This window comes from Canis aureus, chromosome 16, assembly GCF_053574225.1.
Source record: "Canis aureus isolate CA01 chromosome 16, VMU_Caureus_v.1.0, whole genome shotgun sequence".
NCBI classification, from domain to species: Eukaryota; Metazoa; Chordata; class Mammalia; order Carnivora; family Canidae; genus Canis; species Canis aureus.
Window position 1 is genome coordinate 24,887,316 of NC_135626.1, and position 13,172 is coordinate 24,900,487.

The 13,172-nt window shown below is 34.1% G+C and overlaps 1 protein-coding gene across 2 annotated transcripts in view; it reads right to left on the reverse strand.

Moving 5' to 3' along the window:
- The window catches only part of USP32 (ubiquitin specific peptidase 32), a 216,941-nt gene that overhangs the window by 45,317 nt on the left and 158,452 nt on the right, over positions 1 to 13,172 (reverse strand). For both annotated transcript variants that reach the window (XM_077852322.1, XM_077852323.1), the window contains exon 12: positions 6,260 to 6,362. In XM_077852322.1, coding sequence (XP_077708448.1) covers positions 6,260 to 6,362 — 103 coding nt within the window. The remainder of the gene's footprint in view (positions 1 to 6,259; positions 6,363 to 13,172) is intronic.

Consider the following 13,172-nt stretch of genomic DNA (forward strand, 5'->3'; position numbering starts at 1 on the left):
CAATTCAGAAGCATATAGATTCTTTATTACAGATACTCATGTTAGCATCTTCTGTCCATTAGTAACTTTCCTGAAGAATGGGAAAAGTCCCAGGTTATTTTGGGTATTAAATAACCTTAGTTCACAGTGAAAAAGTAATTCCCTATTCAAGTCTCTCTCAATCCTCTAATTACTTCAAGGAAAAGGTCCTGGTTTGGTACTAATGTGCTAATCTTGTTTTTTAATGTGCTAATTTAATACTTGATCTGCCAATGTAACACTTGATAAATTTCTCTTTTTAAGAGAGAACAGACCTTAATACTAGTCTTTAAAGGGCAACACTACTTAGCTGGAATTTGATATTATATCTTATTTTCATTGAATTTATTTTGACTTTCTATTTCTGGAGTGTGACACTGATATTCTTTTTAAGATACTGATGAAATGGTTTAAAAAATACATTTATTTAAATAAAAATGATAAAAGTTATTTTTATAAACATATGTCTATAATTTTGAAGATTTATTTATTCACGAGAGACACACATAAAGGGAGAGACATAGATAGAGGGAGAAGCAGGCTCCCTACAGGGAGCCCAATGTAGGACTCAATCCCATGACCCTAGAATTACAACCTGAGCCAAAGGCAGATGCTCAACCACTGAGCCACCCTAGTGCCCCTTATATAAACACATTAAATAAATAATGTATGGGCATTATATGGCAAAATATGATGGCCATAGTACACAAATGACTAAAAACTGGGAATCTACATTAAATGTGGATTTTTGAGCCATCAGGATATTTTTTTATGTAAACTCTATGCCCAATGTGGAGCTTGAACTCATGATTTGGAGATAAAGAGTTACATGCTCTACCAACTGAGCCAGCCAGGTGCCCCTCATCAATATTTTAAGTTAGACTATCCACCAAAGAAATAAAAATTAGACAACAGAACAACAGAACCAAAATGACCTATGGTCAAAGAAGTAGAAATGTAAATTAGGTTTGATTTGTTTATATTATTAATCATATGTTTGGCCTTCAGAGTACGGATTTCATGGCAATTTCTTAATTAAGCACAATATTGATCTCACAGCTTTTCTGAGTCCATTCCAACAAAAAAGAATTAAATTTAAATTAGGTTTCAAAAAAAATTTTCAGTAAACAAAAATGACTGATTTATATTAATTCAATCTTTTTTTTTTCAATTATGTTTTCTGATTTAGAAATAGAACAGAGGTATTTCTTTTCTTTCTTTCTTTCAAAAGAAATGATCCTATTATACAGTCAAAATTGATAACCACTGCCCTAGTGAGGATTATAGTCTCATACTTTTGTTTTTATAATGTGCTCCAAACATTTAGAGTATAGGTAACTGATTTCTTACTGAATGTATTACTTGCTCTGGAACTTGCTTTTTAGAAAGATTCATATTTTAATGAGCTTTTGGATCATTTCCTTTTTTCCTATAAAGATGGAGTAAGACTAATAGAACAGCCATTCTGAAAGAATAACTTGAAAAATTAAAGTCTTCTCCCAGGCCACTTCATTATCCTCCAGAAAAATCACTTTATTTTTCCTATAGGTGTTCTTGACCTTAAGTGATGTCTACATAACTATATGGTTGACAGGTAACTCTTTTTTTTTTTTTTTTCAGGTAACTCTTTTTGAAATTTTGTTTTGTTTTGTTTTTCTGTTTTTTTTTTCTTTTTAAAATTTATATTCATTTCTCTATTCCATATATTTTAAGTTTGTTATAGATATCTTTGGTAAGAAAATGGGGTGATAAGGATGCCTAGGTGGGTCAGGGGTTGAGCATCTGCCTTTGGGCCCAGGGCATGATCCTGGAGTCCTGGGATCGAGTCCCACATCGGGCTCTCTGCATGCAGCCTGCTTCTCTCTCTGCCTGTGTTTCTGCCTCTCTCTCTCTCTCTCTCTCTCTCTCATGAATAAATAAATAAAATCTTTTAAAAAAAGAAAATGGGGTGATAAAAATATTACCAGTCATTAAGTCTGTTAAAGTTTTACAATAATCCAGCAACAGAATAATTTTAATAGCTTTTCAGAGCCTGCAATCTTTGCCTGCAGTGACTGCACATTATACTACATGCTTTCACATGGTGTAGTGAATGAGACCCTTTCTAGACTTAGAAAATAAGGGCTTTTCTTCACTGATTTTCCAAAGTTCCAACTAGAGTGGGTCTATATTCTCACTGTGTGGCTTGCTTTTCTATCCTAGGAATCTACTGTTCTCAGTGTCCAGCATTGCCTAAAACTGTCAACATTACTCTGGTTCTTTCTTCCCCTTTCTCTGCTCTATTTTTCAGGTCATTGCTTCCACCCTTAGCTTTCAGTGAAATTGTCAACATTTTCAGTTGACTAATCTTATGACTACTTTCCTTCTTTCTAATGTAAAACAAACCAATTATAGTCATGTACATACTCACTGGTTCTTTCTGAGTATTATTTCCAGTTGCTCTGGGAAATTTTTTTCCCTTTAAATGTCAAAGGAAAAAAAAAGTCAAAGGATCTTATTTTATTTTTACTGACTTCTGGGTCTAGAACTATTAGCAATTACTTTGTGTTTTCAGGAAGATAGGTCTCTAGGTAGGTAAAATTTCACCCATGATGAAAGATTTTCCTGTTCTCTAAGTCAATGATTCTTAAAAGGGCCATGTGGCATTTATTTAATGTAAGATAATTCTATTTTAAGCATGTCATAACTTCTTTTGAGTTGTTATCAGTGGTTACTCATGTTCCAAAATAAGGGTCAGGTCTCATTTTCTTCTCTATCAGTGATCATGCTACTTCTTTCTATACATATGTATACTATAAACATTAATGAAATTAAACAACTACTAGCTATGCCAATTTTATATTTCATTAGTCTGCAATGCTGGTTTTCAAAAAAAATGGAAGGTAGTAGGGAGTAACAGAAAAAGTACTAAGGTAGGAATCAAGAGACCTGAGCTATAGAAATCTAGATCAGGGCAGCCCGGGTGGCTCAGCGGTTTAGTGCCACCTTCAGCCCAGGGCGTGATCCTGGAGACCCAGGATCGAGTCCACATCGGGAGGAGCCCGCTTCTCTCTCTGCCTGTGTCTCTGCCTCTCTCCCTCTCTCTCTGTGTCTCTCATGAATAAATAAATAAAATCTTAAAAAAAAGAGAGATCTAGATCAGGTACTAAAGTAATTGCCCAATACAACTCCACGCAATTAGGAAACCTAAAGGGCCTCAGAGGCTTCGTTTCTAAATTTAGAAAAAAGAAGTGCTTAAAGTCTAACTCCAAAGTCACATAATAACTAATAATACACAATAAACAGTAAAATCTGTACATGAGTAGTAAGAGCTGCTCCCTCAGGTCTCAAAATAGGAGGAAAGACAAAAAAAAATACGATGACAAACAGAAAAGATTTCACTATTTCTCCCCATTTACATTTGTACAACAGATTTTAAATAGTAGAAAAACTTTTGGCTCATTAAAGAACAGATCCCATGAGCAAACCAAATATTCAAACTCAAGCCAATCATTTATATCTGAGGCAAACCACTTCTGAGAATGGATTGTTTATTTTTCCTGTTCCATTAGTCTCTACTTAGGCATGCTACTGTCTGAAAGATACAGGGTGCTCTCACAGACAGTAATTCATATGAGCAAATATGTCATTTTATAAAGAGACATTAACTAAAGGTTAACTGATATCTTATTAGGTGGGCAGACTAAGGAAGATCAAATTATCTAACACAATAAAAACACTGATTTTTTTTTCCTTAAAGCATTTGCCAAAATTACCATATATAATGGAAAAATAAATATTACTATTGCTACTGCTGCTAAAACCACTGCTAGTATTACTACCATTACTTCCTCTAATTTTACATAGGGTCCTACTTGCCAGACATGGAGCTAAGTGCTTCACATATGTTAATTCATTTAATTCTTTGTAACAATCCTATTGAAATAGGTATCATGAGTAACTTGGTTCATATGAGGAAACTGAGGTAGAGAAAGGAGAAGTAACTTTTTCAAGGTCATACAGCAAGTAGCAGGACTAGGACTCTACACAGGGAGTACAAACTCACTCTATTATCTTATACTATTCTCTCAGACTATTAGCTAATACTTTCTGAGTATTTGCTATGTGCCAGACACTGTTTTAAAAGGCTTAACATGGGGACGCCTGGGTGGCTCAGCTGTTGAGCGGCTGCCCTTGGTTCAGAGCATGGTCCTGGAGTCCCAGGATCAAGTCCCACATCCGGCTCCCTGCAGGGAGCCTGCTTCTCCCTCTGCCTATGTCTCTGCCTCTCTCTGTGTCTCTTATGAATAAATACAATCTTCAAAAAAAATTAAATGCTTAACATGTATCAACTCCTTCAATCTTCATAACATCCTATGATAGAGGTTACTGTTCTTAATCTCATTTACAGACAAGGCCCAGAATATCACTTTTTTAAAAAGTTATGCATTTAAAAGGAAGTTGCCTTTTATTTAGTAAAGAACACTTTTCTAATTAACATTATCTTCAGAAAGGACTGCTATTATTCAATTTACATTTTTCCCTTATTAAATAAGTTGCTGTAAGTCTCTGCTACCCTTCCCTACACATAAACTGATATCTTTCTCACCAATTTAATCAATTTCATTTTATTCGTTTTTTTAAATAAAAAAATTTTTTAAAATATTTATTTATTTATTTGAGAGAGAGAGAAAGCACACATGTGAGAGCAGCAGGGTTAAGGGTGGTGGTGGTACAGCAGATCTCAAGCAGACTCTGAGCTGAGCATGGAGCCCGACTCAGGGCTTGATCTCATGACCCTGATAGCATGACACGAGCTGACATCAAGAGTCAGATGCTTAACCAACTGAGCCACCCAGGTGCCTCTAAGCAGTTTCATTTTAAAGTAAACTTTAAAGCCTGCATTTGACAGATGCATACTAGACAGTAATATAGAATCCCAGAGTGGAGAGAATATGATACTTAAGTGTAGATTTTCCCCTCTACATCTCTCCCTTACCACCCTCCACTAATTCTTTTAATGTGTAGAAGAGTTATGGCAGGCAAGAGCAAATCAGGTCTGTGTTCTCAGCAGTGCACTTCTGTCTGTTTATAAGGGTTGTGCTGCTAAGGACAAGACCTCTACCGTGTTCCTACAGGAAATGAAAAGTAATACAAAATACAAAATGAGGTTACTCTTTGAGTCTATAGCCAGTAAGACATTAAGAACCATTCATTCTAAGGCCAATCTAAGAATATAAAGGACAAAAAGCATTTCAAAATAGACTGTGATGCTTTACCCCACTGTTTTCATTTTCTGTTTACAATCACCATCATTATCTACCTACAAGGTTTGAAGTCATTTGCCTACTTTTCTACTCCTTCAACAGTATCGATTAATGTATTTTATATGTGAAAACCAATATCAAAACTGCAAAATGGAAAAAGAACCAGGCAGAATAATGAAGTAGATAATATAATCAGTCTACCAATATTCTGACAAACAATGACAGAAAAGGACATTATAGAATATATGAATCAAATAATCAGGTTAGTGATCATTTGACAACTAACAATGTGTCTATATATCAACTGGCTCTCCAGGTAGGAAGAAATTTGATTCCTGGCATTACTCTGAGTCTTTTAATTCTGAAGAAAAATTCATTCTATTTTAAGTAAGATGAGAATATTCACTAATGAGAATGTCCCTTTTAACCCTTTATTTGGCAGATTATTGTTAAGAAATTGAGTTTTAATGTTAATCCTGATATTAACTTTCTTAAATAGAAAATCAACACTTCTTACCCACACAAGGCTCTTCAACATTTTGATGAAAAAGGTGAATAAATAAAGGATAATGTAAATGATGTGGTTGAGACACCAATGGCTTAAAAGTCAGTCAGTCCTTGGGTTTGATCCCAGAACTTCCACCCTAAGCAAGATATTTAGGTTACCTTTAATCTCAGCCTCAGGTTCGTCACAAGTAAAGTAAATTCATACCACCTTCCTCCCAGGGATACCGTGAGGATTTAATTAAATACGTAAGGTGTATATACATGCAGCCCCATGTCTATTGTTACCTTCCTCACAGAGTTGTTGCAAGAGAGGAAATTTACGTGGAAGTGTAAGCACAGAGGTTGGTCCCTAGAAGTATCACACAGTTACTCATTTCTTGCCCCTTCAAATCCTTATCTACATCGAACCATTTTATTACTGGCCAGTAGTCAACAAAGTCTGATGGAGTTGAAAATCCTATGAATATGCAAAAGGGAAGCATACTCACATATTTGACATATTCTTTCCACTGCTGCCACCACTGCATGGAGATGATAAACCAATTGTGTCCTGGTTGCAGACCGTACCTGCTCTCTCGTTCTAACCATCCTCTGTACATACAATAGAAATTCAATACATTAAATGGTATATGAAACAGATGACCACACAGAATGACATCCAGAAATCATCATTAGAAATCTTTACAAAGGAAAAACATGACAGATATACTTGGGAGACTACCAGAGTTTCAATTAGTGAAACACTGATAAGTCAATTTCAGGAGTCATAAAACCACTATCAAGCTTCATATTTGATGTTTTAAAAATAGTTTTAATGAGGAATAATTTACGTAACATAAAATTTACCTGAATTAAGAGTATAAGTCAAATGTGGTAAATTTATAGACATATGCAATAATCACCACAATCTAATAATCCAATTCTAGAACATTTCCATTACCCCTAAAAGCTATCCTGTGCCCACTTTTAGTCAATTTCTGTTACTACCTCAGCCCAGGAAACCACTACTCTATTTTTTATCTCTTACAAATTTCCCTTTTCTGAACATTTCATATAAATGGAATAATACAACACACGGTCTTTTAAATTAACATCTGGCCTCTCTAACTTACCATAATGTTTTTGAGGTTCATCTATGTTGTAACAAATTATCATTATTTTGTGCTTTGTTATTCCATTGCAAATACTATTTTTCTAAACATTTATTTTCTTTAGAGAGAGAGAAAGAGGGAGAAAGCACAAGTGGGGGGGGCAAAGGGAGAGATAGAGAGAGAATCTCAAGCAGACTCCCCACTGAGCATGAAGCCTGACATGGAGCTCAATCCCAGGACCCTGAGATCACGAGCCAAAATCAAGAGTTGGCTCCTTAACTGACTGACTGACCCCTCGAAATACTATTTATAATGCATTCCACAGGTGTGTATACACCATATTTTGTTTATTCACCTAACATCTGATAATTTGAAATTGGCAAGCTGTTTTCCAAAGTGGCCACACCACTTAACATTTGCATCAGGTATAATGGTTCTAGTTTTTCCATATTCTTGGCAATGGTTGTTATTGTCTGTTTTTCTATCATAAATGTTCAAGTGGGTGTGAAGTGGCATCCATGGGGATTTAAAAAAAATCTGTTTTTATGGAGGAGAAATTCATAACATAAGATGGTAACATATTTTGAATGTACTAATGCCACTCAATTATACATTTTAAAATAGTCACTTCTTTGCTACGCATATTTCTCCAAAACATTCTCACACATGCCAACTGAGCAGTTATACACTATGCAGTTATTTCCTATTACTCCCTTCCCCCAACCCTTGACAAGCACCATTTTGCTTTTTGCATCTATTCATTTACCTATTCTGAACATTTCATATAAATAGAATCATTCAATATGTGACCCTCTCTATTTGGCTTTTTTCATTTGTGAGGTTCATCCATGTTGCTGCATGCATGAGTACACCATTCCTTTGTAAGGCTGAATAATATTGCATAGCTTGCATATTCCACTTTTTGTTCATCCATTCATCCACTAATGGCTATGTGGACTGTTTCCTCTTACTGGCTATTGTGTATAGTGTTGCTATGAACATTTGTGTGCAATTATTTGAGTTCCTGTTTTCAACTGTTTAGGGTATATACCTAGAAGTGGAATTGCCAGATTAAATAGTGATTCCATGTTGAGGAAATACCAATATTTTTGCATAGCAGTCTACACCATTTTACAGTTTTACCAGTTTTGTAGCAGTGTCTCAATTTCTCCACATCCTCACAAAATTTATTTTCCATTTTTAAAATTTTTAAAATTATAAACAGCCTAGTAAGTACAAAGTAGAATCACTATGTTTTGAGTTAATGACTAATGACTTTGAACATCTTTCTATGTGCTCGATGACCATTTGTAGGTCATCTCTGGAAAAATGTGTATTCAAGTCCTTTGCCCAGTTTTTAGTTGAGTTTTTTGTTGGTGAACTGTAGGAGTTCTGTATATATTCTTATTACTTGACTCCTGGAAGATCTAGATTTACAAACATTATCTCCCATTTTGCAGGTTGTTGTTTTATTTTCTTGATAATGTCCTTTGATAAAAAAAAAAAGAAGTTTTAAATTATAAAGAAATCAATTTTATCTATTTTTTCTTTGGTTGCTCATGCTTTTAGTGTCACACATATAAGAATTCAACTTAAAATCCAAATCACACTTGAAAAAATACTTTTCCCAGATACAGAATAAAAATACTATTCTGCTCACTTCTGGATTCCAAGATTTCTGATGAGAAATCTGCTGCTAATCTTATTGAGGATCTACTGCATGTGATGGGTAGTTTTTCTCCTGCTTTTAAAACTTTCTCTGTCCTTAGGCTTCTGACGATCTAATTATAATGTGTCTTGGTGTGAATCACTTAAGAGTTTTATCCTTCTTGGAGTTCAAGGCCGTTACTTCTTCAAATATTCTGCCATTTTCTCCCTTCTTCTAGGATTCCTATTGCATGTATCCTGGTATGATTGCTGCTATTCCATAGGTCGAGTAAGCTCTGTTCATTTTCCTCTGTTCTTTTTTCTTTTTACTCCTCAGTCTCAATAGCTTTAACTGATCTCTCTTTAGATTTTAACTTCTCTCAGCTGGGCTTTGTGGTTCTCAGTGTACAAAAACAGCATAAAAAAAACACTTTTAGCTTGCAGGCTATATACAATCAAGCAATGGACCAAAGTTAGCCAAGGGCCACAGTATAATAATCCATGGCTTAATATATAGTCAGTCCTGTACAATATTCCATGTGTACTTGAATATGTACTCTGCTGTTGGATGGTGTTCTGCTGTTGGGTGCACATGTATTTATAATTTTGTTTTATCTTCTGACAAATTGAAACTTTTATCATTATAAATGTCTGCCTGTAGTAACAATTCTTTGCCTAAAACCATTTTTTTCCTAGTATCAGTACATCCACTTCAGCTTTCTTATGGTTACCCTATGTCTGGTTATAGCTATTTCATCATTTTACTTTCAATCTATTTGTGTCTTTGAATCTCAAGTATTTAGATTAAAAAAATCAGTCTATCTTTAGCTTTTGATAATCACTTAATCCATTTATATTTAAGGTAATTATTGATATGGATTTGTGTCTACCATTTTGTTATTTTCTATTTGTCTCAAGTATTTTTTTAATTTTTGTTTTTCTATTCCTCCTTTACTTCCCTTTTTGTATTAAATAGATCGTTTTCTAGTATATCATTTTAATTATTATTTTTAAGACTATATTTGGGATTATTTTCTTATTGGTTGCTCTAGGGGTATAAAATAAAGCTTAATACATGCTACTTCAGATTAATACTAATTTATTTCAGTAAACTAGAGAAGTTGCTCAAATATAGTTCACTTCCTGTTCTCTTGATTATATTATTATTGTCATGCATAGGACATCTTTGGAACATAGCTTTCAAATTATTGTCTTATGGTTTTGTATTTTAAAGTGTTAAAAGGATGAAAGAGAAAAATATATTTATACTGTCTTATTAAGTTTACTGGTGCTCTAGATTTCTTTGTGTAGTTCAAATTATTGTCTAGGGTCACTTTGTTTTAGCATGAAGAAGTTCCTTCAGTATTTTAAGTTATTTTAATCCTTCAGCATTTGAAACGTGTTTACTTGCAACAGTGTTTATATGGGAATGTTTTCAAATTACCTATATTTGAAGGATAGTTCTGCTGCATAAAGAATTCTGGGTTGATAGTTTTTCCCCCTTCAGCACTCTGAATGTCATCCCACTGTCTACTGACATTCATCATTTCTAAAAACAAATGGTCAGCCATTAATTTTACTGGGGTTGCCTTTTACAGATGGAGTCATTTATCTCTTTCTAGTTTTAGGAGCTTCTTTTTTGTAGTTTTGAACAGTTTGACTGTGATATGTTTATAGATGTGGATCTGTTTTTAACCTCCTTGTAAGTTTATTGAGCTTCTTGGATTAACAACTTTTAGTAATTTTAGAAGGTATTATGCCATTATTTTGTCAAAAATTTTTTTCTGCTCCTTTCTTTCCTCCTTTTGGGATTTCCATTATGTGTGTTTTGATACAATTGTCTCTGGTGTTCTACAATCTTAGGTTCTATTCATTTTTATTTTCTCTGTTCTTCATATTGGAAAAATCTATTTATCCATACTCAATTTTGCTGGTTATTTCTCTGCAGCTCCAATCTGTTGCTGAGTCGCTGTAATGAATTTTCATTTATTGTAATTTTCAACTTCAGAATTTCCATTTAGTTCATTTTTTAAATCTTTATCTTTATTGATAGTTTATATTTGATTGGTTAATATCATTATACTTTCCTTTAATTCTTTAAACAAAGCTTCCTTTAGCAGTGAAAATATTTATAATTCTGCTTTGAACTCTTTGTATTCTAAGTCAGACATCTGGGGCTACCTCAGTGACAGTTTCTATTAACTAGTATTGTTCCCTACCACCACCATGGTATGTGGGTCATGTTTTCCTATTTTGTTGCATGTTTCATGATCTTCTGTTACTGAGAAGTGGACATATTTCATAATATATTTCACCAACTCTGTATTCTGATACTGCCTGTGAGTTTTGCCTTATGACTTCCTGGACAATTCTATAGTCTGTTTCTCATGCAGTGTGAAGCTGCTGTTTTCTTCATTATTATTTCTTACATTTAAGTTTGGCCTCCTTGAGGAGAGTATAACTTACTGGTCAGCCAATGACTGGTGAGGCGCTGTGCTGAAACATCTTGAGTCAGTGACATGTGCGCCTTTTTTCTTATATCAGTTCAGTTTGGGAAATTATGCAAAGTTCAGGCAGTTTACAAACTTTCCTTGGTTTGTATTTTCTGCATGTGCAAGGTCTCACATTCAATCAGGAATGAATCGATAGCTAAAGTCTTCTGTGGTTTCTGCTGAGCTTGAGCATAGCCTTGTATATACAATCCAGTTCATTTGGGATTGGGGAAGATTATCAATATACACTATGGTTATACTGTTCTCCGGATCTCTTTGTTACTTTCCTTGACTAATATTTCAACCAAAAGCTAATGACATTCCCTGACTGCCACCATGATCACTATTTTATTTATTCATTTTTTTCTTAGGCAGGCACTCATTCTTGCTCTATTCCAAATTAAGTCTGCCTTGTCACCTCTGCTTTGGTAAAACTATCATGCTGCATAGGAGGGAATGGGGCCAGCCCAGATAAAATTACTATGGATTCTCACTATTCTTACTGAGGTTTAGTAGTTTAATAATAAATAATACTTGAATAAATGCTTCCTAACTTGTTGAATACCTCTGGTCAATTTCCAGAGTCCTGAAAGTTTGCTGACAACTTTGTACAGTGTTACTATATTTTGTTCAGTTGCTTTTCAGGGAGAGGATCTGCTGAGTTCTTCACCTAGCCACAGCAGAAATCATGATACTAATTTTGAAACAAATTACTGAATCTTTAAGTTAGAAGTATTTCATTCACTTCATTGCTTATAGTACCAACCTGATTCATCCTTTAAAAATCAGACATGAAAATGGAGGCAAAATCAAACTAAACTCAAAAATCACAAATGAAATTAACCAAGTTAGAATCTAGAATTTAAAATTCAGATTTATTGAAAATTAAGGAATACAGAAAGCAGATTATTTGTGTTTTCAATGAAAAAGGTCCTAGACTTGATTCTGCCACTTCCATGCAATTTTTGGTAAGTCCTTCAAGTTCAGTCAATCTCAGTTTCCTCTTTTATAAAATGATATGGTGACAGTAATTTAATGCAGTTATTCTAAGGAATAGATGAAATAATGCAAAGTGGAACTGTTGTGCGAAGAACAAAATTCTATAAAGACTTGTGATTATACCACTATTATATTTTTAAATAGGGATGTTATAGGCATTTGCTAAATAATTAAGCCAAGAAATATATACACAGAGCTATATAGCATTCTTTTTTTAATCAATATTTTTCTTTTTTTAAAAAAAAGAAAAAAATTAAAAAAAATTAAAAAAAAAAGATTAAAAAATTCTTTTTTTAATCAATATTTTCTTTTTATTTTAATTCCAGTTAGTTAACGTACAGTGTTATATTAGTTTCAGGTGTACAATATAGCGATTCAACAATTTCATACATCACCCGGTACTCATCTAGATAGCATTCTTAGTATCTATACTAAGTCATGCTGACTTCAGAAGATATTAGTATGTGATGAAATTAGATTGCAATACTATAAGAAAAACAAAGCTACTGCAGCTACATAAAAGTCTTTCAGTATTTGTTTACAATACCTCATTTGTACACTTAATGTATTTATTTATTTTTAAAGATTTTACTTATTTATTCATGAGAGACACACAGAGAAGCAGTGACGTAGGCAGAAGGAGAAGTAGGCTCCCTCCAGGGAGCCTGATGTGGGACTTGATCCAGGACCCTGGGACCATGACCTGAGCCAAAGGCAGATGCTCAACCATGGAGCCACCCAGGTGCCCCTACACTTAATGTATTTATCATTTTCTAAATGAGAGCTAAAAATCAGAAAAAGATTCAAACAACTCTGTCAACATATGAATATTATAAACAAGAATGAATCTTCTGAGCATGAAAATTAAAAAGATTACATGAGTCTAGAGTTTTTATGAAAACATTTTAAAACTGGAAAATATACTTTGCTACTTCAATTAATCTGAATCTCAACTGGCATTCTTCTTTAAATATTGACTACCTAATCCTCTCAGGCATTCAAACAACTCTGTTTTAGTAACCTTTCTTTTATCAAGCAGTCTTACACCAGAAGAAACTACTAAAAAATTTGTAGGGATCCCAGGGTGGCGCAGCGGTTTGGCGCCTGCCTTTGACCCAGGGCACGATCCTGGAGTCACGGGATCAAATCCCACGTCGGGCTCCCGGTGCATG